Source organism: Polyodon spathula, chromosome 5 (genome assembly GCF_017654505.1).
Source record: "Polyodon spathula isolate WHYD16114869_AA chromosome 5, ASM1765450v1, whole genome shotgun sequence".
NCBI lineage: Eukaryota > Metazoa > Chordata > Actinopteri > Acipenseriformes > Polyodontidae > Polyodon > Polyodon spathula.
In genome coordinates, this window is record NC_054538.1 from 33,880,415 (window position 1) to 33,905,745 (window position 25,331).

Genomic DNA, 25,331 nt, shown 5'->3' on the forward strand with positions numbered 1-25,331 from the left:
CTGTGACTGTGTAGCCTGTACTCTCCCTCAAGAAGGAGTGGCAGCATGACATGAGGCGCCGTTTCAGACAAATGTCTGTCAATTACAGCAAGACAGGATATGCTATGCTGCGATGAACGGGGTCAGGTTATGTTGCACGGTTCTGGGGACCCCCGTGGCTGCTGGTTTTCCAATTTAGCTCTCAATTACTTAACTAGACCCTTAATTAAACTAATAATTTGCTTAAGTAGACCTTTTTACTTGTTTTCAGCTCTTAAACATTTGCATGTCAAGTTACTTATCAAATGTTACAGTTAACTTGAAATATGCAACTATTAAAGAACTGAAAACAAGTAAAAAGGTTTCATTAAGCAAATTAACCGCCCAATTACGCGTATAGTTAAGCAATTGAGAGCGTGGTTGGAATGGAAACCAGCAGGCACAGGGGGTTCCCAAGGCCGAGTTTTAGAAGCTCTGTTCTAGGGCATACTCCATTAAGCCGCATGCGCAGGACTTGCCGATGACAAAAACTATGAACAAAATCATCTTTAAAGAGAAGCTCACGCTGCAAAAGTTGTCCTCTTGTATTTTGATTCTACAAACAGCTTACAACTCATGTCCCTGAAGATATGAGTAAATGTTAAGAAACAACTAGTCTTGCGTTATATAACTATCACAGCTGGTGCAACCCGTGGTAACCTGGTATCTGTCTTCGGCGTATTTTACTTTATTTTGTCTAAAACTGCGTCTCATACAGCAGTACTTTGGGCATGAAAAAACTAGCCCTACTGTATTTAACATTGTTTACATCAGTCTGGCGCATTAATACACCATTGCCGTTTTTGTTTGAATCAGTACTTTCTCCTCAACTCCCCCGATTCATAGAATCTTCCAGAAAGTGCACGTCCCTTCCCAGAATGCAATGCGAGAGAGCAGCGGTTACCCAGCGTGCCCCGGGACACTAATTCTGTGTCTCTGACTGCAGGGGGAGAAGATGTCGCTTGTGGAAGGGCCTCTAAATGTGCTCGGCCAGAGAACCACTGGCGAGTCTGTCCGCACTCAGAATGGTAAGAAAACACATCTGTTAACGGTATCGTATCGTTTATATTGTTACCCATAATCTGTGAGCCGCTTTGTGTTTTGGAAAGGAGGTTGTGACTAGTTTGGTCTGAGTCATGCAGGCTAAGCATCAGACATGCCCGCTATCTACTACACGTGTTACTGTAGAAAATAGCCTGGACTGAAATATTTGATATAATAATAATAATAATAATAATAATAATAATAGATTATGTCGAATTAATATGCCGATTTCTTCGGGTGCTGTTGCTTTCCCTTGGTTTGACAACCGTTATTTGTCGTGGCTTCTCTCTCTGGTTCCCTTTGTGTGCACTTCGATTTGCCAGGCGTAATCCGTAACGGTTTAATGACAAGCCCGCCTGCCTGAAATTATGAACGTTTGTAATATTTTATTGTGTCCTATTCCACTGAGACCTTTGCCGCTTGTGGTGTTTTTAAAGATAGTTAAAATATTGAAAACAATCCCGTTAATATAACCTTACACTGTTGTATTAATACACTGCTAACAGTGTTGCGCCTCGCTATAATATCGCTAAATTCTGAAATATTAAAATATAACAGAGTGATTCGATTGTTTTATGTGTGGATTTGTAGAATTAACTTATACATTGGTGCAGCAGTGCCGTAAGTGATCATGTCAATGTAATGCCTTTTATGGGTACAAAAGACAGATTTGCCTCGCCCATTTTTTTCAGTATTTGAAAATCTACATTGTAAATGTATTCAACAATAACTGAAATGCAGACAAGTAGCAATTTTTTTTATATATCACGACAAAGGAATCGATACCAGTTTAACTAGTTCGGCTCCACTAAAATGTTGACATTTGCATGGCGACATTGATTACCGCTGAGGTCCACTTTCTCTACTGTACGTATGTGTTGCCAGACAGTTTCAGCTGTGGTTGCTATGAAAGCACGTTATTGTTTAACAAGTAGTAAACAGTTGTCTTAAGTACTTAAATAATTGTGACAGTATTAATTGTATTGGCTTGCCAGAATATTACCAGAACTCCAGTTAATAATGGTGTCTGTTAGGTAAACTCCCATTTTAGTACCATTCCTTCAGTTCACCAGGGTGAGTGGCTATGCTAATGGGAGAGAGCAATCTTGTCATTGTCTGAAGGAGAGCTTGGCAACATAACCCAGCTTTCCTACATGAAATGGCAAAACACTTAAAGACCTTATGTATAATATCTTTCATTTCAATTGTATTGTTTGACTGATGAACCCCATTGATTTTGGACTGCATATATTGCATATCTTAATATTGGCTAATATATATCTTTTTGTCCTGGGTCGTATAATTTGGAAGATATTTGAACTACAGATGGGAAAACATGCATGCTTGCTTAGAAGCTCATTTTCAGGGCAGCTTATTTTGAATCCAGTTTAAAAAGCTTTTGTAATTCACAAGGACAGTTAAAGAAACATTGTTTTCTTTTATAGTTATGGCAGCATCCTCCATCGCCAACATTGTGAAGAGTTCCCTTGGTCCTGTTGGTCTGGATAAAATGTTGGTGGATGATATTGGTGTAAGTATTTTGTTCTGTCACAACACTACACTACAACCAGTCTGGGGGGGGGGGGGGTGAATTAGTTGTGATCTTGAAGCTGCATGTTGCTGGTTTGCCTTCTGTGAAAGTGTTCTTTTGTGACCAGAGGGTATATTTGAAACCATGACTGCTTCACCTCCCTATGACTAGTATCAGTCATGTTTAATTGTGTACATGGGTGACTGATATTCCTTGGGCTGCATCTTTTGAAACATGATTCTGGTAATTGGTCTGAACAAATATGTTTTATAATGCTTTTTTTTTTCCCCAATTTGGATGCCATGTGGTGTCTTTTTTTTTTTTTTTTTTACAAGCAGCTTTGTCTGCTGATTGTTTCAGTTAGAGCCTCTGTCATCCCATTTGTGGCATGCATATGTTACGTGATCAAGCTCAAGAGCTTTCATTTGGCAAAGTGAAATCAAACTAAACAGCACACGTTGAATGTGCTGGCAGTCTTGCACAAGTACATTTTTCAAAGCCTTTGCCACCGTGGCGAACTTTGGAAAATAGTTGAGCCCAAGGGAAAACATTTCAGTTGTGGTGAGCGGCTAGCGGGAAGGTAGCATAACAAGCTGGGTTATATAAATAAGTTGTTCATACGAAGAACAGTAATGTGTATTCCAAACAGCTTTGAGATATTCAACCTTTTATTTCAAGGTCTAGTTCCACAATTTTACAATAATCCTTGTGTATGACTTAAGTTTGCCATAGATAGATTTTCATATAGTATAAGTTTTAAAATAGTGTGGGACACAGTACATGTCCAGTTTTACTTGGGATAAGTGGAAAATATTGTTTGTATATTCCTTAATTTTGGAACAACAGTGACAAACAGGTTTTCCACTTATTCTTGCAGGCACATGTATGATCAAGTGTAAGTTAAGTCTTAACCATATATATCAGCAACAACCATATATATCAGCAACAACCATATATATCGGAATAACGACAAAAAAAGCAAAACTCCACAATCGCATGATCACGGTAACGTTTTTTAGAATATTTGAAATGCGAGAATGCATGATATTAGTATAGCTTTTTTTTTAGTAATCAATAAGTAACCTAATAATATAAAATACTAACATAATGAAACTCGCATGCAGAAATTACGACTATGCAGTAGGCTACGATTGGGTAAATTTTTTTTTAGAAAACCTAATATTTATGCTATTTTTAAAAAGAATAAAAACAGCACTAATTATATCCACATAACCGTAGGCCATTTTAATGTTTTGAAAGGTAAAAAACGGGTTTCTCAGTTGGACCAACGATAACATTATGGCAAAAATTTAGCTTCCCCTCAGTGGAGTGGTGTACATGCTAGGTAAGGAGTATGTCAACCTAGGACGCAGACTCTGCATCTACCTACTTACAACCATAGATATACAGTATTATCCTGACAACTGCTTCCACCAAGTGTAAGCATGTCATGACTTGTCCTGGCTCGCCTGCAGGGGGTTGCGAGGATCTCCGTTTCTTTCCCACCTGGCCTGTCCCCACTCCTGCCCCTGCTCCTCCCACCACCACGCTGTGAAATTTCTGGTGAGAACACTGTAAACATATGTCAATCTTGATGTCTTAACCCTTAGCGGTCCATTTATTCAGTGCTTGTTAGGTGCGTCAGGTCCAGTTTATTTTACATGTACGGTTTAAAAAAATTTTTTTCAGAGTAAAACAGGTTTAAAACGCACTGCATGGCAAAAGGACATCAGTACTGCATATCCAGCCAAGATACGATTTTTTTCTTTTTCCCGGGTTTCAGTTAGCTCCTATCACTCACCTGGTCATTGAAAGGTTTTCTCTGCTTTTTCCGGAGAAAAAACGACCTGTGCTTTACGTCTTTTTTGAAAAAAAAAAAAAAAAATTGTAAAAAGTTTTTTCCCTTTTAACATTACAGCCTGACCAGGCTGCATCCCTGGTGTTTCCCAACTTGGACACTGACGACCTGGAATAGATCTGGATACACGTGTGTAAATTAAAGGGGTCAATTTTTATTTTATTTTTTTATTTTTTTTAGGATGTAACCATTACTAATGATGGAGCAACTATTCTGAAGCTCCTGGAGGTTGAGCACCCTGCTGCCAAGGTGCTTTGTGAGTTGGCTGATCTACAGGATAAGGAAGTGGGAGATGGAACCACTTCAGTGGTGAGTTCACTCATGGGAACTCTCATTGGATGTGTGGGTAGATTGATAGAGGGATATAAGTCATTAAAAAATGGGTAGTGCTTAAGTACTCAGTGTTGTTTAAAATGTCCACCCTTAATCTATAAAATTAATTGTAGCATCCCATTTTGGTACCATTCATTCAGTCCACCAAAAATTAGTGGCTTTGCTAATGGGTGAGAGTAACTTGTCATTGTCTGAAGAGGCAGTGACCCAGCTTTCCTATATGAAGTGATGGGACGTTAACCAGTTAAAGGTTCCCTTGAGTGGGAGACTGCAATGCAAAATTGGTGCTAAATCATATTAATGACCATAACTTCTTGATAGGTTTTCTTTTTATTGTACAGTTATTTAAAAAAAAATCTTTTTTGTACAGGTGATCATTGCTGCTGAGTTGTTAAAGAGTGCAGACGAACTTGTAAAACAAAAAATTCATCCCACTTCTGTAATTGGTGGATATCGTCTTGCATGCAAGTAAGTTTAAGTCTTAAATACTTTGATCCAGAATATATTTAAATTATAGCATATTAAAGTATACATTTACACTAAGTTTTTATATCTTGAGGTTTGAGACATTCTACTGCATGAATTATACAGCAATTCTCTGCATTAATAGGTAATTAAACTGTTGTTCCTATTTTTTGGTTCCAGTATCATGAGCAAGTTATATACGTGGGATACAGCATGCTCGGCCTGGAGTCCTTTAACTAAAACAAAATTGCTTGAGTAGAAAGCAAAAGGAAAAAAAAATTCATGTGGATTTCTTGAGCATGTTTAGAGTGCTATGTACTCTTGTGTTTACAGAGAAGCGGTACGATACATCAATGAAAACATGACCATTAACACAGATGAACTGGGAAGAGAGTGCCTCATCAATGCAGCTAAAACCTCTATGTCCTCCAAAATCATTGGCTGGTATCCTTTTGTATCATTTTGTAACAGAAAAAGAGAAATGCATTTTCCCATTTTAGTACCATTCATTTAGTCCAAAAGAATGAGTGGCTATGCTAATGGGATAGATAAACTCTGTCATTGTCTGAAGGAGAGGCCGGTAGTTTTACCCAGCTTTCCTATATGAAATGACAGCACATTGAGTATTTAAGTTCTGTTGCCTGGGGTTCGTGTCCGGGCTGTGCAAAGAGGCTGAACTTTGCTGGGGGGACTTCGAAGGGGGCATCGCATTGGCTCTGACACTCCTGGGGTAGGGGATGGGGAAACCAGCTGGGACTCTTCCCTCACCACGCAACAGCGAACCCTACTGGCCAGGCACCAAGCACATTCAGAGTGACTAAAAAGCTGGGCTGTTCCCCAGGATCGGTAGCCCGCCCACCTCTGCTCTGCATAAAAGCAATTTTGGTTTTAGGCTTGTGAGATCGGAGGATGCTCGCACGCCCTCAGTACGTCTGTACTGTGTGGGGACTCACTGCGGTGAGGAGAAAAAACATAATTGGACATTCCAAATTTTGGGGGGGATAAATAAATAATTGGTTACTAAATTAAAATACATCTGTTGACTGTAATGTAACAGACCAATGGGTTAAATGAATATGTGAGATTATCTTGCCTATCCTAAAAATAAAAAAACAGAACAGAACAGGACAAATACTTGGAGACAGTGGATATATTTTAATTCTTAAAAATAAAATGCAATATGTTGTAAATTTTAGAGTAAGCCAGTTTTAAGAGGTTTTGTGGGTATTAGCCAGCTTTTAACATATTGCTGTATTTCACTATTTTGTCTAAGGTACAGCCAGTTCTTTGTTGCTTCTCTTGCTTATGCAGTTAAGTGCTGATATAAACTTTAACATACTTTGCCCAGCGATGCTGACTTTTTTGCCAATATGGTGGTCGATGCTGCACTTGCGGTTAAATTCACAGATGGAAAGGGACTGGCTCGCTACCCAATCAACTCTGTCAATGTGTTGAAAGCACATGGACGCAGCCAGAAAGAGAGTTTCCTTGTAAATGGATATGCAGTTAATTGCACTGTTGGCTCACAAGGTGGGTTCATAATTACCATTTAATTTTTTTAAAATTTAAAATTTAACCTTTGTTTAAAATCTTCCCATTTTTTTTGCTGCTATGCTTTTATGGTAGTGTATGCAGTTATACGCATGGGATAAAATATGCTCAGTTTGAACTCTAAAATGTTTCCAGCACTGTGAGGTTGCTGTAGAACTAGTTTTCAGGCTGGATATATAGTTAAGTCTTAAAGGAATTTAGATTTAAACCCTTTTAACACTTTTCACAGACTCTGTTAAACACTAATCATGGACAAGCTAATGTAAGTTTAGGTGAAGTAGCCCAAGACTAGTGGTAATCCAGGTCTGTGAAATCAGCAATATAGGGTAACTTAGATAACTATTCACTTTATAGTGATGAGTTTTTAGGTCATAACAAGGAAACCAGTGATAATATTACTAAAACTAACATACCCTTTTAAGTATTATTTTTTATATTTAGAATTGCATGTAAAAGTTATAAAACCATAGCAAAGTTTAGGAGCTAACAGACACCTCCTTACTTTGCTTTGACTTTTAGAAATGGTCAAGCGTGTAGCCAACGCAAAGATTGCCTGCTTGGATTTCAGCCTGCAGAAGACTAAAATGAAGCTAGGTGTCCAAGTAGTTATCAGTGACCCAGAAAAACTGGACCAGATCAGACAAAGGTATGCTAGTGAGGCGCTATGTCTGATTTAATTACTGGGAGTTGTAAAGATGTTTGATGTAAAGTAGGACAACTTTTTTTGGGGTGGGGGGGTGTTTGTCATGCACTTTGTGTATTTGCCTATTTTTCAATATTCCATTATTAAATGAGCACATTCTGTTTAAGTTGTTTTGAGTTCCCATTTTTTTGCTGCCATGCTGATTCCAGTAGCGTGAGCGGTTATACGCATGGGATACAGCATGCTTGGCCTGGAGTCTTAACGAAAAACAAACTTTAAATGTTTTTATATGTACTTTGGGCTGGACAGTATTTCTCAAATGAGTGTAATCTGAAGTTAATTACTATATTGGACTAATTAAAAATTGCATCTTCTGTGTGAATAGTAATAAAATGTGCTTCCTTCAATTGTAGAGAGTCTGATATTACAAAGGAGAGAGTACAAAAGATTCTGTCCACTGGTGCCAATGTTATCCTGACCACTGGTGGCATCGATGACATGTGCCTTAAGTACTTTGTCGATGCAGGGGCCATGGCTGTGCGAAGAGTTGCGAAGAGGGACCTGAAGCGCATTGCTAAAGCATCCGGAGGTAAGATCATGGACATCTGTTTTTCCCTTTGTCTCATGTCGTTGTCCCCCCCCCCCCAAATTATATAGCTAAAGATGCATGTTATTTAAATCTTTGGTGTCTGTTTCTTTAGTGGCTTAGTCTCTGCCTATTTGATTGCAGTTGTATGAGTTTGCTATTGTGATAGGGTTTGTATAGTAGTAAAGTACATTTGTTCCAACTTTGTTTCTTTTTTTTCTTGATCTGCAGCCACCATATGCTCTACACTGTGTAACCTCGAGGCAGAGGAGAGTTTTGAAGCAACATTATTGGGACAAGCTGAGGAGGTTGTTCAGGAAAGAATATGTGATGATGAACTCATACTTATCAAGAAGTAAGCCTTTCTGTTGCAATGTTCCTTTTAAAACAAAAAGTAGACAACTTGAACACAAATGTTTAATTTAATCTGAAAAAAGAAAACTCATAAGTAATCTGTGCAAACATGTATTTTTCCCATTTTTGTTGCTGCATGGCTGGGTTAATTTTTAATTTAAGCACTTGCACATGTTTGATACAGTGTAAATGTTTTTTTCACTTCATAAGACTGATTTGTTTAATCGGGTGTTGAACATCCTTGACAATTTTATAATTGGTGTTTCTGCAAAGCTTTCTTTCAACTTGAATATCAATTAAACATTTTTTACTTTGAACCATTTCAGCACCAAGGCTCGTACATCTGCCTCCATTATCCTGCGTGGCGCCAATGACTTCATGTGTGATGAAATGGAGCGCTCTCTGCATGATGCTCTCTGTGTTGTTAAGAGAGTGCTAGAGTCCAAGTCTGTAGTTCCAGGGGGTGGTGCAGTGGAAGCCGCCCTCTCAATCTACCTTGAGAACTATGCGACTAGCATGGTAAAAAAAAATTAAAAAAATTTAAACTTTAGTAATTGCATATTCTTATTTAGTGTGGCAAGAGCTTGAACTACTATTAAGCAGAGATCCTCTAGAAAGTAATCCATGTAAAATCTAGTAGTTGCCTTGTAGTTTTGATTTTTATAACCTGAGAACTAAGTTTTGTACTAAAATGTCCCTAAAAACAATTCCTGCATCAGTTCAGCAAAACAATAGCTTCTTTATGGGCAGAACGTAAAAGCCAGTTGTAACCCTTGATTTAATTACTGGGGAAGAAAAACATGTTTGCATACCAAATAATTATTTGTATTATGAATAAAGGACATGACAATGTACTTTTCTCTGCCTACTTGATGGTAGGAATAAGTTTCGTCTGTTTGTGGTTTGTTATAGGGTTCCCGTGAGCAGCTGGCAATAGCTGAATTTGCCAGGTCTCTGTTGGTTATTCCCAAGACATTGGCAGTTAATGCTGCTCAGGATTCGACAGATCTAGTTGCCAAGTTGCGTGCTTTCCACAATGAAGCCCAGGTCAACCCAGAACGTAAAAATCTGAAATGGTGAGTCCCAAAAAAGAAAAAAAAAATAAGTTGTATTGCATGCAATTTGTTGTTCACATTATGCAAATACAGAATATGAGCTCACTATAATCTCTACTTTTTTTTTTTTCTTCATTTTATAAAAACAGGATTGGTCTGGACTTGGTCAATGGAAAACCCAGAGACAACAAGCAAGCTGGTGTCTATGAACCAACTATGGTGAAAACCAAAAGTCTCAAGTTTGCAACAGAGGCTGCAATTACTATTCTGAGAATCGATGACCTCATCAAGCTGTTCCCAGAACAAAAGGATGATGGAAAGTCTTACCAGGAAGCAGTTCAGAGTGGGTCGCTTGCAGGCTGAGGTGTACCAACACTAGGCTAGTCAACTGTTAGTACTATAATTTATACAAATGTTACCATGTGTTTGTAGTTCATTTGATATTTCTCAAACTTTTACTTGATCAGGTGCTTTATGTGTCTGAAAAGTAGAATATTGGACAGTCAAATAAAAACACAAAACATTAACTTGTTTAATCTTTATTTCCGTACAGTTTGGTATCACATCTATCAATCTTCATTGGTCATGATTTTTCTTAGCATTTGGTAGTTAAAATTCAGAAAGATGGTGATTTTTAGGAATGACAAAGGACTACCACAAGGTCTACCTCCACAATCTTTAAATACGTTCCCAAACCTGTATTTTATTTCCTTCGACAGTTCCTTTCATAGCCTTCCTACACAGAGTGCAATTCCCATGCCGCCACCTATACAAAGGACTTGCTTTTCCCCCTGTTCATTCCAGTGCTTGCAGAAGTGTAACCAGGATATGACAACTAGACATTTCTAAAGGATGACCAAGGGCTATTGCTCCACCATGGATATTAACCTGCAGGAAAGAAAAGATTCACTTTAAAATACTGGTAGATAGATATGTGATATGTCAATTCTCATCCTTTATGCAAACTATGACATTGCATAAACATTTAAAAATAAAGATTTGAGTTCTGTAATTGGTCTGTCAAGTAAATTACCTCACATATTAAAGCCTAGTGAATTTCCTTGAAATCTATCAAGTACATTGTTTCGGTCAGTTTACAATGAACAAGTGGTATAACAAAGGAAAGAAATGTAATCAATTTCAAGATTCAACGTTCATTTAAACCAGTGGTCCTCAAAGTCGTGCCCGAGGCAGCTGTTTTTAAATTATGGATTGTGAACTCATTTCTGGTGGGTCGTAGGGTGGGAAAATAAAGAAACTTTAAAAATGTTTTCCAACAAAAGTTACAGCAGTCTGTTCACAGCGCTGCTCACTTATGCTGTGCTTGTATGTGCTCTGCGATACGATCAACCAATTGAATATCTGCATTGTCTCTGCGATAGCCCAATGATAAGTTAGCTGGGTGGGACAAAAGATGTGTCTTTCAGGTGCAGGTACCGACTGTAAATTTAACCAATAGGAGAGTCAAATATCTGCCAAGTTTAACGCAAGCAGAGGCCGTTCACGGTATTCTGCATGAAAATTGAAAGTTAGTCAGTAGCCAATGGGAAAGTGAAAGATTTGAAGGCTGTCCAATCATCCGTGAGCAGAGGTGGGGGTGTTAAAATGTCGGGTGAGCACTGAATTTTGCCGACTTATTAAGAAAATAATACATTTCAGTATTTAGAATTACATTTTCTATCTAGATTTTTTTAATTCTCCAGACAATGGAAACACTGTAGTATGTTTAGTTAAGTCCACTTTCTCTGAATAATTGTACTGCAAATGAGCGATCTTTAGAACAGAGTAGTGTTGACAAATTTGTCAAATTGAAACAAAGCGAGACGCTATCGAGACGGCCTTATCAGAGTGAGCCAAGAATAACCCCACTAAAACTCTTAAAGAATATATATATATATATACCTTACATTACCTTAATATATATATATATATTACCTGCTATAGTTGTGGAATGCATCGCTCAGGCCATCTGAAATAAGTGTCAAGAAGGGAAGCATCTCCCATTTTAATTCCAGCTTGTACCTGTACTGCATGAGGTGTCTGCAAGATTGAAGACATTTTAAAGTTATAATCTCTTCTCTGAGTTAATGGGGAGGGGGGTAAATTATTATTATTATTTTATATACCAAAGCTTCATGAAAAGCATGATTGATCTTTAGCTCCAGACAGGGAGGATATTCTTTCACTTTCCTCCAACTCAATCCTAATCTAATACTGAGATGTGTAAAAACTTTGAGGTGTTTGAAGGATAATACCCCAAAATACCTTTAGAAATACGCACATTGTTAAGCACAAATATCACTTACAGGGAAACAATCAAAACAGGGCACAAAAAAAAAATATCAAAAGGTAAACCATGTTTACATGTACGTGCAATTGATTGCAAATTATAACTCCAGAGACCCAGACACAAGCCAGCTCTCCTTACCCTACAATGCCTTCCATTCCTCCTGCAACAACAAAACTAGACTCTCCTTTCAGGATTGACTGGGCTCCAATGTTAACAGCTTTCAAGCCAGAGCCACAGACCATCTGACAGCTCCATGCAGGTACAGGGTATGGGATGCCATCTGAGACGCTGGCCTGGTGTGCAGGAAACAAGCATCAGAACAGATTCAGGTGATAAAACATGAAAAAAAAAAATCCAAAAAATTGCTGCTGGTCATTTAGTGGATCTCTGCCTGGCAGTCCGGATTTACTTCTGTATGTATAACTCATAGCACCATATAAAAGTTCCCTAGTGTTTTATCTTCTAGGCACCAGTTCAGTCATATTTAGGAAAAAAAAAAAAAATATTGAAAAAGGCACAAAGGTGCAACATTAAGTGTAATATTCATGGCCACCATTATAGGTTATACAACTCTTTATTTCTTTGTACAATGCAGTCTGTTTATAAGAATCACTGATATAAGAATCAACCACATATAGTGATCAAAAACACTGAGAAGAAGTCATTCCTATACCAACCAATGTAAAATAATCTGCTTGTAAGAATCAAGCAATGGAATTACGGGATGCATGATGGGAGTAGTACTGAACCGCCAAGTGGCGACGACCTATGCTACCAACCTGGGTCAACTCGGCGTAGACGCCCTAGGGCATGAATGGCCCAAAGCGATTTTATATGCTTTCCCATCTATATCGCTGCTCCTGGCTTTTCTCGAAAAAGTCAGGTTGGAGAAGACGTGAGTTCTCCTAGTTGCTCCCAAGTGGCCCAGGAGACTATGGTTTTCGACCTTGTGCCAGCTGTTGCATGGCCAGCCCTGGGAGATTCCACTTCATTTGGATCTCCTCAGTCAGGCGAAAGGCTCTCTTTGGCACCCGGAACCGGGTAGGTTCCAGTTATGGGTCCGTCCCCTGAAAGAGACCGCTGGCTAGCCTTAGGGCTATCAAACGCAGTTGTGGAAAGGATACAGAGAGCTAGAGCACACCCCACTAGGTCACTATATACCTGTAAGTTTAAGTATTTTCAAACTTGGTGTCTGGCTGGGAACCATGACCCCATTACTTGTCCTATGTCAGTCATTTTGCAGTTTCTACAAGAACTGCTCGGTGCTGTAAGATTGCCTTCCACCTTGAAGGTGTATTTAGTGGCTATCTCTGCTTGCCATACCCCCGTAGATTCTGTCTCCGGGTGCGCAGTTTTTGGCTACCCATTTCCTTAAAGGCGCACGGCAATTATGCCTTCCTAGGAGGACTGTACTCCCCGAATGGAGCCTTAATATTGTACTAGAGGCACTCACGAAGGCCCCATTTTGAGCCCTTACACTCCATAGAGCTGAAGTATCTGTCTATGAAGACAGCCTTCCTCTTGGCTATCACCTCCAGTAAGCGGATCAGTGAGCTGCAGGCGCTGTCTGTACAAAGGTGATTACAGCCTTCCACATCAATCAATCTTTGGGACTGGAGTCTTTTAATCCCCCTCCATTTGCTTCTACGGAGGATGAGCGTTTAAATTTCCTCTGCCCAGGGCGGCCATTGAGATGCTACGTGCATAGGACAAGAGCTCTGCATCAATCTGACCAGGTCTTTGTCTGTCATGGGACACGTACCCTAGGATAGCTCCTCTCTAAGCAACATCTGTCACACTGGATTGTCTCGACTGTGTATGATGGTGCTGGCTTGCCCCCTCCGGTAGGGTAGCCGCACACTCCACTAGAGCGTTGGCTACATCTTGGGCCCTTTTCAAGGGTGCCTCGATGTCTAATATTTGTACTGCAGCTAGCTGGGCTACGCCGCATACTTTTGCCAGGTTCTACCGTATCAGTGTGGTAGATCTGGTGGTGGTCGTCTTCTCTTTCAGAGAACCAGGGTTACGGTAGGTAACCTAACATTTTCTTTTGTTGGCCTGTGTGCCTTATTTGGTCTGTCAGTGTCATTGTAACACTCCGGGATCATGAAAGGAACTTCAATTGCTTATATATATCATCTGCTATCAAAATTCAGAAAAGACAACTAAGCTGATGTCACATTTTTGCTCAGTCTGCTCTGCTGCTGCCTGGGAAACCTCCCAAAGCTGTCCTAACTCTGTTTACGCAGATGGTGACGTCAGAGGCAGACTCCTGCATGCGACGCAGGCTTTTTAGGAGTTACTAGAACGCAGCCACTATCATTTCTCCAGACTTTGGATCTCTTTATGCACAGCAAGTATTGGGGCTCCTAAGCCACAGACACTTTTGCATTGAATTTGTCTGAGGGGTACAGGTGGGGTGAATATGTAGCGATCCCGGTTAACGCAGGCAGGCGCATCACACAGGGCGAAGGGTGGCCATGAACCCGGGACCTCTCCCATCAAAGTATAGGGCCGATACCACTGTACAAAACAGCTGGCTCTTTTGCAAGGAGCGTATATCGGGCTTATCTCTGTCAAGCCTCAAGTCCGCTCTGGACTTGCTCACCAGGCGTGTGTGACGGGGTACCTGCATCCCACTACTAATACCAATGTAGAGAGCTTGGTTAACGCAGGCAGGTGCATCACACAGACGGAGCACCAATACCGCTGTACAAAAGAGCCGGCTGTGTGATGCACCTGCCTGCGTTAACTAAGATCGCTACAATACATTCAGGAAAATGAAGACAACAATTTTACAACTTAGCCATGGTGTGCCAAGATATTAGGTACTTTTTGCGGTTTAAGAATTAAACTAGTACCGTGTAATCCAATTAATTACATACTTGATACTTGCAAATGCCTGCACATTTTTTATGAAAATGCACATGTAGTGGATTCCTGTTGATTGCATATCCTATGTGCCTAACAGTTTAACCAGAATATGAAATTATAAGTAACATGTACATTTTCATAAGAAATGTGCTTCACAAATGCATGCAAATATCAGGTACACAAATTACCTGCAATACACTGTGTTATTGACAATAGAATACACAGGAGATGTAATTCACAAGTCTACTGTACTAATATGACTTAACATGATGTACTTCATATTACTTAAAGATGGATTTCAGTGCTACTTGCATGAATTGTCTCTTCATAAATTCAGTAGATATTGAACATCACAAGCCTAATTATGTGTGCTTACAACCGGAAAAATGAACTTGTGCCCTCATATTAAAAGACAAATATTTATACTCACTGCTCTGCAGATTTTCCAGAGGTAGTAGGTCAATTCTAAAGGTTTTCTTGCATTAATTATTTTTCTGGGGGTGGAATTTGGCTTCAAGACTTGCTTCAAGAATTACTGAAACAGCATACCCAGGTGTGGAAGCTGTATGATAAATACCGCCTTACCTCAAAAATAAATCAGTGTGCTTGTAGGAGTAAATGTGTGGTCAATGCACTTAAGTATATAAAAGAGTTGAAGCACAAATCAGATGAACTTCTAAATTGTTCAGGGTTTTTACATCAATTTCCCAGTGACTTAAAAAGTAACTTCCTCGTAACTTCTATTTCTCCAGAAGTTTAGTCTTTATTCTATTCAGAAAATGTGTTGTATCTTTAACATAACTAGGTAAACTTTCAATATGTGGCTGCAGTTGGTTCTTGTTTATTTCCAAAATGTTTGGTGGGCCATTAATTATACTAACAATCATTCACACTGGGTATTTAAAACAGTTGTCACCTGTGTGTCTCAGAAGTAATGAAATATGATTGGAAGAAAATGAATTCACCCATTTTCTGAATTACAGTAGGCAAATACAGTAAACAGGAACAGTCACACTGTACTGCATGTGTGAACATGACTGGGCTACTGCAGATATAAATCTTCAAATAAATACATTCCCTTGCAGTCTCCGATTTCTTTTTGATTCAGTCCTATGTGTATAACAATACAAAAGCCAAAAAAGGCCACAAACAATATTAAAAATCTTTATTTATGTTTGGTCAGTACAGGAGAAATGGGTTCATGGAGGAGTCTGGCTAATATGCATTAACATGTACAACAATTCCTACAAACTGTAAAACAACGCACACAATTCCTACAGTGTTTCACCTAGAGGAGGAAAAAAAAAAAAAAAAAAACAACAAAACACACACCACACAATGGAGTTGCAAAAATAAACAAAAAAACAAAACAAACAAAAAAAAAAACAGCATTATGTTCAATTAAACTAGACAACCTGGACATGGCAAGACAAAAAATAATAACTTGTGGTATACTATTTTATAGGACACCTTGCAGCATTAGACCAAAAGCATGGAAAAGGTATAGTCCTTATGAACACCACTGTAAATGTGATTGGGAATAAAAGTTAAGAATGCTCACACTGGGCCAATTTGGGATATACAAAATTAGACATTATTGTTTGTTTTGCAGCAAACAACTTTCTCATTACATGAAATCATAAAAATAACTCATCTACAAGTATCCATTTTGCTTAGCAACGTTCAACGTAATTGTTAATTTAACTGTGGCAGGAGGTATCAAGAAGCTGAATCATGAAGCGGAAAATAAATAAATGAAAGCAGAATTGTATTCCCCCCCCCCCCCCCGTTTTTAAAACATCCTAGTCCATACACTTCACGACACTATCCTCAGCCAAACTCAATGACACTATACTTTTATATAAAAAAAAAAAAAAAAAAAAAAAGTTGCAGTGTAAAGAATGTTACAAAACTGAACTTTGTGCATTTACAGCAGAGGCCAAACCATTCTGAACGTGGCGAGAACCCGCAGTTCTGTTACCTTTCCCACTCACTGGCTCATCAGGGTCATGGTTGGAGTCTGTGTCATTTGAGTGGTGAGCGAGAGAGTTCTCACTGCCTGTAGGAGAGTCTACATTTTCGTAACCAGCACTAAGACGATTCATGTACCCGCTCCCCCCTCTGCTTATTCTCTCTTCAGAGTGGTTGGTGAGTTTACTGCCATTTCCAGGTGAAGAGGGAAAATCCTCTTCAGACCCAGAAGTCCTCTGGGAGGGGTTGCCATTGCTTGGTCCGTTTGTCACCCTCCCTCTGTCTTTGCAAGCTGCATCAGCCTGGCCAGAAGGCTCAGAAGAGGAAGTCCTGCTTGTGCCTGGAGCACACGACTGCTGCTGCTGCCCTTGCTGAGCCATCTGCTGCCGAGCCTCTTTCAGTTGCTGCTGGAGGATTAAGATTGTACTCTGCATTCCCTCCACCTCCTCATCCAGCTGAATGATGAAGTCATTCAGTTCTGGAAAGAGGTGAGAAAATACATAAATACATCCATTTCCCAAAAAGTCACAGATAATTTATATTTCTTTATAGATCATGCAGAAACAGAAACGTCATGTTGCACATACTGCCTGAAGTGTATAATCAACTTTAGTTACTGTAATTCAATTAATATTAAGACATAGCCATTCACAAAAGCTACCATGTAAAGGACATCAGCTTTAAGAATCCTTTTTTTTCCCTCAAATCAGAATCTTACCATCTTGACTGCTTTTAAGCTCTTCACTATACTTTTTCTGCAAAGCCAACTCTGCCTCCAACTGGGCAATACGTCCCTGGGACAGCTGTCTCCCCAGCTCTTGATTCTCCTGAATAAGCATCCGACATTTGGCCATCAACTTTTTGCCTGTTTGGCTGTAAAGGAAAGGAACCTATTATCACAGAATGAACTTTAAAAAAAAAAAAAATTAAATCCAATGCATAAATACTGGCTTATTATGAAGGACGTAAGTTAGGAGGCAAGTTCCTTTGTGTATATTCTGTAATGTATATAACACTGCCCTGAAGAGCCAGACATATAAAAAGGAATTACTCTGACATTCCAATTTAGTTAATTGTCTAAAATAGAAGCATCTTCCACTTACAATACCATATAACACTGCTTCTGGTTGGAACTGTAAAAACCAATTCTTTAGACACAGACTACTTACCATTATTTTACAAAAAACCTGTCCCAAGTTACATTTTATTCTGCAGCTTAATGTCTTTCAAGGTTATTGTAATGCTTACATGCCAAGCTTTGAAAGGACTTCAACGTGTTAAAGGTTGGGATACATGCACTTAATGGTCAAATATGAATATTATACATGTACTCAATGAAAAGAATTTGCTTAAAATCCCCCCCCCCCCCCAATTTAACAATGTACATGGCTCCCATTCATCATATTTATGTTTTTAAAACAGCTAAATTTGGTTAACGCATTCAGTTGCACCCTAAAAACCCGAAATACGCAGATTAAAACATTTAATGTAAAAGCTGCATTCAACATTCAAGTTCTGATTTTAAGTTTAAGATTAAATGTGAAATTCTATATTGTGGTTCCAGTCATCAACCTGGATCAATATTGCTGGGTTCAACTTAACTCCGCTATTGGGCAATCAAAATTGAAAAAGGAAGTGCTTGTCCCTGCACTCGTGATCTAGCATTCATAAGAAAGTTCAAAGTGCAACATTAAGCACCATTCAAAGTGGTATTTAAAGTTTAAAACACAACAATATGATTTTTAAATTCAAACTATTCCTAAAGGTAGTTTGTAAAAATGTGTGTTTAATTGCATTAGTAAACAAGCATTAAAATTAAATAAATTAAAAATCCATTATTCAAGAGTTTACGTTAAGTCATCTACTCATATTGAACCTTTTCTCCTAGTAGAATTTTTAGGTCTTCTCAAAACATAGTTATATCCAACCAAATCATTATGTGTTTAACAAGCAATCTATTGTAAAGCATTACAATTAAGAATTCAAAATATACCAATGTCTGATGGAACTTTATAACTGAGAAGCTAAATATGGTTTGCATATTTTCAGTTTGTGTAACAGGAAACCCAATCAAGCAATACCCAACCCTCAGCAATTCCAGTTTCTCCAGTGTTAGTGTCCCACTCACAGAATGGTTACCTCCGAAGGGAATTTTATACAGAACGCATAATTGAGCTAATGCATCAAAAAATACTGCAATTCTGCCCAATCCCCTTATGTCCCTATTCTTTACTAGAAATATGTAAAATTAACTTAACATACAAGATAACCTTGACACAAAAAAAACAAATAATGAAAGGCACTTGTATGCGTATCTTTGCAACATAAACATCTTGATTTCACAACCCTGGCATAAAATGATGCATATTTTAAAAATTGCAATACAGAATCCACACAATTTACAGTATTACCTTTTTACCAATCTTTTCGGATTCTTACGGTTTCATTATCCCCTGTACTAAATGCAACCCCCCCCCACCCCCAAAAGAAAAGACAAATTATTCACATTTACAATACTTTGATAAACCCACAACAACATGTGTACTCATTAACTTAAATCTCACAGCATGTCTTTGCAGAAAAAAAAGGTCTGGTTTACAACAAAGACCTACTTTCGAGCGCTTTTAAACTTGTTAGTCTTACAGAGTTAAAATAATTCACACTGATGTAGATATAACTTAAATAAATAAATAGAAAAATCTAACCATAGCTGGATAACGAGCCCTCTATAAAATAGTCACTTCTTAGGTTTTGACTCGTCCGTTCGCAATGAGCAAGCCAGAAGCCAACAGTCTTATTACCAAACTGGCTTCCAGTGTCTTAGGAGTTACTTGCGCTGTATTTAGAGAACAGGATATTCCAGAGTTACATTTTACTGGAATTGTATATGTTCAATTCATGTTTAAGCTAGTTTCTTTCCTCCATACTCAGTCTGCAGACACAGATTTGACTTGTTCCTCACTCAATTTCCTCTGTACACCACAAGCCAGGTGTCTAAACATTATAGGAGGGGAAGAAATTTGAATTCGGGTTTGACCGCCTCTTCGGAACAGTCCGATTCCTTCAGGCCTCTGAAGCAAGGGGAGAGAAAGCTGAAACAGAAGGTTCATCTGACAAATGTTTATATTAAGTATTACAAGCTGGACAGTACAAAAATCTGGCTTTTTGGCTTAAGTCGGAGTCTTGTTGTGAATAGAGCATTTTTGCCATCCCACCATAGCATTCTTGCTGTGGGAGTGTGAGGAAAGTCTTGACTGGGGAGTATTTGATTTGTTTACCTATCAGGTGTAAATTTCCAGGCACTCAGTTCATTTTGGGCTTGCTCCAGTTTGTCTTTAGTCTGTTCCAGTTCGCCCTTCATTTTAAGGAAAAACAAGTTGATGGCTGGGTCCACCATAGAAGATCTCAGCTGGGCAGCATTGGGTTGCTGAACTTGCTTGAGGTACTGAATCTGGGTCTGTGCAAAAGAAAGAAAAACATATTACCAGAAAAAGTCAAACATTCATAAATTACACTATGGTGCTAGTGAGATATTCGCCAAGCTCACTACAGTAGTCACTTGTTTGTACAATACAGTAGAAATTATCTTAAAAGGGCAACAGTTTTGTACCAATTGTAAGTTATTACTATAGCACATGCCAGGAGCAGCTGGGAATCATGTATTGTTTAAAAAAAGTGTCATAAGCAGTGCATAGCCTTAGTTAGTTGCACATAGGACTGCAAGTCTTGCATTTTGAAAACAGAAACACCATTCGCTTTGCACACAGTACCAAGTTTAATTTATTTTGTTCAATTATTGGTTTGAACTGTAGCTTAATGCATTCAATGAGGTATACATTTATAATCGAACACCCTTAATATGATGAGTCTCTCAAAGACTAGCTTATGGTGATGTAATGCAATCAGTTCAATCTTAATTATGTATTTAAGCATCAACCTCCTTCCTCTTTCCATTTTTACTACTCACTTCATCACTGTCATTCTGGAAAACTTAAATGTTGTATGAGCCACTCCAACTCAAGAAACTCCTAGATCTGTACAAAGCATATGTACAAAAACACCACAAGAAAGCCTCCAATTCTGAGCCCTGCCAAAGTAAGCTGATGCAACCCAAAAGAAAACATATCTGTACATTCTTGTCCACAGATGATCACTACATCTTGTTTATCTCTGCTTACAATGTTTTAGGGGCAGGGTAGGGGATGCTGCATACAGTATTAAAAAATGCAGTACCCCCACAATCCCCCAGCTATTAGCAGAAAACCCAGGTATGTACAGTATTTTATCCCTTCAAACCACAAAATATCTGAAAGGGGATGGGCTGCTTTTATATATTAAAAAAAACATTGCCTGATTAATTAAAATGTAATAGTACAAAGAATGCTTTAATTTCAAAAGGCAGCAATACATCAATTATAATTAAACAGACCCTTCAGTGAGGGTTTACGTTGCTAGAAAATGTAGAATGAAATTGGTTGTGTCTACAGTGTTAATTCTACTTTCACGAAACATCTGTCTACAACTTGTAGGAACTGTAGAAAGAAATATTGAAGTCAACCAAGAAGATTGCATATATTTTTCTAGCAAATTGTGTACTTATGTATCTGAACTCCTAACCATAATCATGTAAACCCAGGCATATTTATGAACCCCTGAAACACCACACTACCCAATATTGAAACTGCTTGCCATAAAAAAGGTCATAAATTGCCTAATGCTACAAGGAAAAATAAATAAATAAAAAACACCTATCAAAACAGAAGCCTTTATCAAATTTAACTCAAACAGTTATGACACAGCATGTCAAGCTGCAGATACTTATATTCTTCATCTGTTAGTTTTTACTGATTTCTACTGGAACAAACATTTTATATCTCTCAAAACTTGCACTTTGCACAACTGTTTGTAGAAAGTGACTTCTGACACCTCTGCTTAAGCGGCAAGGCTACAGAAAACATCTTTGTGCTTTCACAACAGGTAGAACCAATTATGTACATCATCCCTTCTCTTCCTGGTCACTGCAATCTTTTAAACTTTCTATTAAGAGTTAATCTCAACATTTTTACATGGTATGTTTATAAATAATGTATAGCTTAAATACATTGCAGTACCAATGTCCGCATTAGATTTACATACCACAATACAATGAAGTAACTGTTTGGCCTGTGTCAGTCTGTTTAAACATTGGTTTAAAATTGGTTTATATCACACAATACAATAACTCAGTTGAAGTAATTAAGTCAAACTACATTGGTTTTACATTAAAACTAATCATAAGACAGGGGATCCCAAGTGGCGCACCCGGCCCTATAGCCTGGAGGTCGCCGGTGCGAGTCCAGGCTATTCTACTGTCAACCGTGGACAGGAGTTCAAAGGGGGCGTCACACATTTGCTGAGTGCAGCCCGGGTGGGGAGGGCTTAGGTCGTCCTGGGCGTCTTTGGCTCACCGCCACCAGTGACCCCTGTAGACTGGCTGGGCACCTACGGGCCTGCCTGTAAGCTGCCCAGAGCTGTGTGGTCCTCCGACGCTGTAACTCTGAGGTGACTGCATAGTTGAAAGAAGCAGATGGCTGACGACACGTTTTGGAGGACGCAAAATGCCGTCTTCGTCTCTCCCGAGTCAGAGCGGGTGTGGCAGCGGTGAGCCAGATTGAAATAATAAAAATACAAAAAGAAAAGAATTGGGCTTCCCAAACTGGGAATTAAATGAGAAATAAATGGCAATTCCAAATTTAAACATTTTTTAAAAAGTCAGAAGATCAACCACTTACAGTACACTCTTGCATTTCCTGTTCCTTCGTGGCAAGCCTCATGACAAGGATGTTCTCTCTCCGTGCAGATTCTTGTTGTTGCTGTTTCAGCTTCTCTTCAGACTCCTTCAAGCCAGTCACATCATTTGCTGGTGCTTTATGCAAAACAAAACACAAAACAAAAAATATATATTTATATATATATATATATATATTAACTGTGCTCCCTCTCAGCATGACAACACAATCATATTTTGGTTACTTCCACATACTATTAGTTGTTCACATTGGAGTCTAAGTTATGACCCAAAAAGGGTCAGATCAAAATACTATCACTTAACTACAAGTTCAAACTTTACATCTGAATACTTTGTGCAATTTCACAAACCACACAATACAATATATTACAATACAGGTTAGACAGAAGCGTGCTTTATTATTTGAAAGAACACTACATTGAGTTTTAACCAATCTGCTGCACAAATGTTTATGTATAAAGGCATATTGCCAATGTCATTTTAAGTTATATAGACTTTTAGGCTACTTAGTTTATTTTACTGTTTAAAAAGTTTCCATATTCCAAAGTCCAACTAACTTTTACAGGCCATCTGCTCTACATTAATCATTGCCCGAGACGATCTGTGAGGTTCATACGTGAGCCTTGGTTCAACTACTGGTGGCTACCAAAAATAGGTCCTATGGTTTAGTAAAAACAATCTGTGTTGGGCCATACCCATAATCAAGTCAAAGTCGTGGCAAATTTCATCTCAGGTTAGGTCTGTAAATTTGTGTACCAAACAGTTTCTTGAATATGATCGGTGTCAAGTATGTGAGTAGATGGACAAAAAAATATCAAAACCTACTAGGGGGATTCTAAAAACTTTAGCAAACATGGTTACACTTACAGCTGAGCTCTGTGTATTTTGCTTCTAGAACTTGAACATATGCTTCATGTTGTTTCCACCTTAAGTAAAAAAAATACAAAGATTAACACTCTTTATAATTACATTATTAGACTGTCCTTATAAAAACTGTATCCATAAGAAACTCATCTTTACCTTGCACACAGATCTTCTCTGGACAGGGTCTTCAAGTCAGATTCACTAAGGCGAACCTAATCAATCAAATACAAGAAAATGTTTATTATTTATTTTGTTTCACCAATGACTGAACAATGATGCAATATGTGCCATAGTGTTTATGTACTCACCTTCTTTGGCAGAGGTTCTTCATTAGTCATTCTGAACTCTGTAGAAGAAGCAAAATCCATGAGAAACAACAAAACTAAACAGGCTTTTGCAGATTAAGATAAACCACTTTGTTGGCAGAAACGTGTTTTATAATATCAAGCTATATAATTTATAACCGACATAGAATGTGAACTGTAAAAACATGACATTTTGCAAAAACAATTCATGGTCATGGTAACACAAGTAAACTCCCACAGATAATAAGAGATATGTTCTATATGTGGGATGTGTACTGTAGGAGGCCTTAACCTCTATGTGTATTCTAAATTCCAATGTTTATAAATTTGACGTTTTATACAAACTTGTTAGCCTAATAAGGCCTTTTTACTTGTTTTCAGCTCTTGAAACAGTTGCAGAACAAATTAGCTATAACATTTTATAAGTAACTTGAAATCTGCAACTGTTTAAGAACTGAAAATAATTAAAAAGGTCTAATTAAGCAAATTAGTTCAATTGAGGGTATAGTTAAGTGATTGTGAGCTTAGCTGGAATGAAAACCAGAAGACACAGTGGGTCCCCTGGACCGCGAATCCCTGCTTTAGACAGCCGTTAATGTGTGAGACATTACAGCACATACTGAATTTTTTTCAAGTATAAATATAATAAGTTACAACCCGATTTAAACATAATTGTGTAACATTTGTAAACTTTGAGCAGATGCTATGATCAAAATATCTTCTTTCCTAGGTGTTGGGTATCACGGATATTACAGAAAAAACGATGCTATATCTGTTATGTCGTCGTGTTAGTTATGTGACAAACCTACTGAGACTTCAGGTTTACTCCCTGTGCAAAACAGACATTAGATTAGAAATACTGCTTATTGCTGCGGATCAGCTGGAGAACTTTCACAGCTTTTCAGCAAGTTATCCATAATTGATAAATACAATAGATTAGGGGGACGCTGTTAAACCAAACCTCGTAACAAAGTTACACTGTTATAACTAGTAAAACTTTAAAGTGCGTGACGCTTTTTCGAAGGACCCCTCCTCGATTAGAAAAAACATTAATTCCATTCCGTCGGTAAAATACTCTATCGACGCACACTAAAACGGTACAACTTTTCGTAATATGCAAATCCAACAAACGAAGGCACCGATACGTCTAATCTAGAATTAGTATGTTTCAACATGTTGGAAGAATGAGATCTTTGATTGCAAGTCTTCCCTCCATTTAATCGTTCAGAATTAAAAATGAAGCACCTAGAGGTATCCGCCCTCCACGCCTTCAAGTCCCTCAATCACTGTTAGCATCTAAACCGCGCCGTCTGTATTTACCAGCTTCCCACTTACGCAGCAAAACAACAACACCGGTATAGAAAACGCATACCTCCTTTTTACAGCGCTATGAATAACGTTTGACTGTTATGCACAACCTACGCACCTCAGCAATTTAATACGTTTTTGAGGCCGCCTTTATTTCTGTGTTACCTGCCGGTTTCTTATGTTTGCAGATTTTTGTTGCCACAAAATGGCGCTGAAGGAAGAGCTCCAGACTCTCCCGCAACCGACTGCAGAGGAACACACACCAATACTTCCCCTTCTGTTGTTGTTACTCTTAAACATATAGTTACTTACCGAACCCGTCTCGGTATTTACTAGAAACGCTCTCTGACCGATACACTACAGCGGGTGACAAAACAAAATTAAAATGAGAGTATAAATTGTACGTATTTCTCTAAATGTTATTTGTGTGTTCCTTTCGTCGCCGCCATGAGTGAGAGGAGGAGACTACGCCGCAAAGCATCATGCATAACGA

General features: G+C 38.5%; 2 protein-coding genes and 3 non-coding genes across 7 annotated transcripts; 4 read left to right on the forward strand and 1 right to left on the reverse strand.

Annotated features, from left to right (window-relative positions):
• Nucleotides 1-931: 931 nt before the first annotated feature.
• On the forward strand, nt 932-9,965 carry LOC121315876 (T-complex protein 1 subunit alpha). Its single transcript, XM_041250432.1, has 12 exons — nt 932-1,046; nt 2,508-2,593; nt 4,632-4,760; nt 5,155-5,252; nt 5,583-5,693; nt 6,598-6,779; nt 7,320-7,446; nt 7,857-8,032; nt 8,261-8,384; nt 8,710-8,902; nt 9,296-9,459; nt 9,588-9,965. Exons 1-12 carry the CDS (start codon nt 974-976, stop codon nt 9,799-9,801), a joined length of 1,677 nt encoding a protein of 558 aa, XP_041106366.1. The 5' UTR covers nt 932-973; the 3' UTR covers nt 9,802-9,965.
• On the forward strand, nt 2,101-2,239 carry LOC121316481. Its single transcript, XR_005950399.1, has one exon. It is a non-coding gene; the product is annotated as a small nucleolar RNA SNORA29 (small nucleolar RNA).
• LOC121316482 lies at nt 4,898-5,027 on the forward strand. The gene has a single exon (XR_005950400.1). It is a non-coding gene; the product is annotated as a small nucleolar RNA SNORA29 (small nucleolar RNA).
• Nucleotides 5,737-5,875, forward strand: LOC121316480. The gene has a single exon (XR_005950398.1). It is a non-coding gene; the product is annotated as a small nucleolar RNA SNORA29 (small nucleolar RNA).
• A 5,997-nt stretch (nt 9,966-15,962) lies between the features above and the next one.
• Nucleotides 15,963-25,325, reverse strand: LOC121315877 (pre-mRNA-splicing regulator WTAP-like). Of its 3 annotated transcripts, none has more exons than XM_041250433.1 (8): nt 25,151-25,325; nt 23,534-23,571; nt 23,382-23,437; nt 23,229-23,287; nt 22,345-22,478; nt 19,852-20,030; nt 17,292-17,446; nt 15,963-17,051 (listed from the first exon to the last, which is right to left on the reverse strand). In XM_041250433.1, the coding sequence occupies exons 2-8, from the start codon at nt 23,561-23,563 to the stop codon at nt 16,507-16,509; spliced, it is 1,158 nt and encodes a 385-aa protein (XP_041106367.1). In that variant the 5' UTR covers nt 23,564-23,571; nt 25,151-25,325; the 3' UTR covers nt 15,963-16,506. The 3 variants fall into 3 exon arrangements, with proteins under 3 accessions (XP_041106367.1, XP_041106368.1, XP_041106369.1); XM_041250434.1 differs by having other exon boundaries at nt 25,004-25,325; XM_041250435.1 differs by lacking the exon at nt 25,151-25,325 and adding an exon at nt 24,957-24,978.
• Nucleotides 25,326-25,331: the final 6 nt, after the last annotated feature.

Bases quoted from the DNA above. Each gene is read 5' to 3' on its own strand.
- LOC121315876 (XM_041250432.1), top strand. From the start codon at position 974: ATGTCGCTTGTGGAAGGGCCTCTAAATGTGCTCGGCCAGAGAACCACT. The intron at 1,047-2,507 runs GTAAGAAAACAC...TTTCTTTTATAG, and splicing joins GTCTGTCCGCACTCAGAATG to TTATGGCAGCATCCTCCATC. The intron at 5,694-6,597 runs GTATCCTTTTGT...TACTTTGCCCAG, and splicing joins TCCTCCAAAATCATTGGCTG to CGATGCTGACTTTTTTGCCA.
- LOC121315877 (XM_041250433.1), bottom strand. From the start codon at position 23,563: ATGACTAATGAAGAACCTCTGCCAAAGAAG. The intron at 22,479-23,228 runs GTAAGTGTAACC...TTTTGCATAAAG, and splicing joins AAAATACACAGAGCTCAGCT to CACCAGCAAATGATGTGACT. The intron at 17,052-17,291 runs GTAAGATTCTGA...ACCTCTTTCCAG, and splicing joins GCTTAAAAGCAGTCAAGATG to AACTGAATGACTTCATCATT.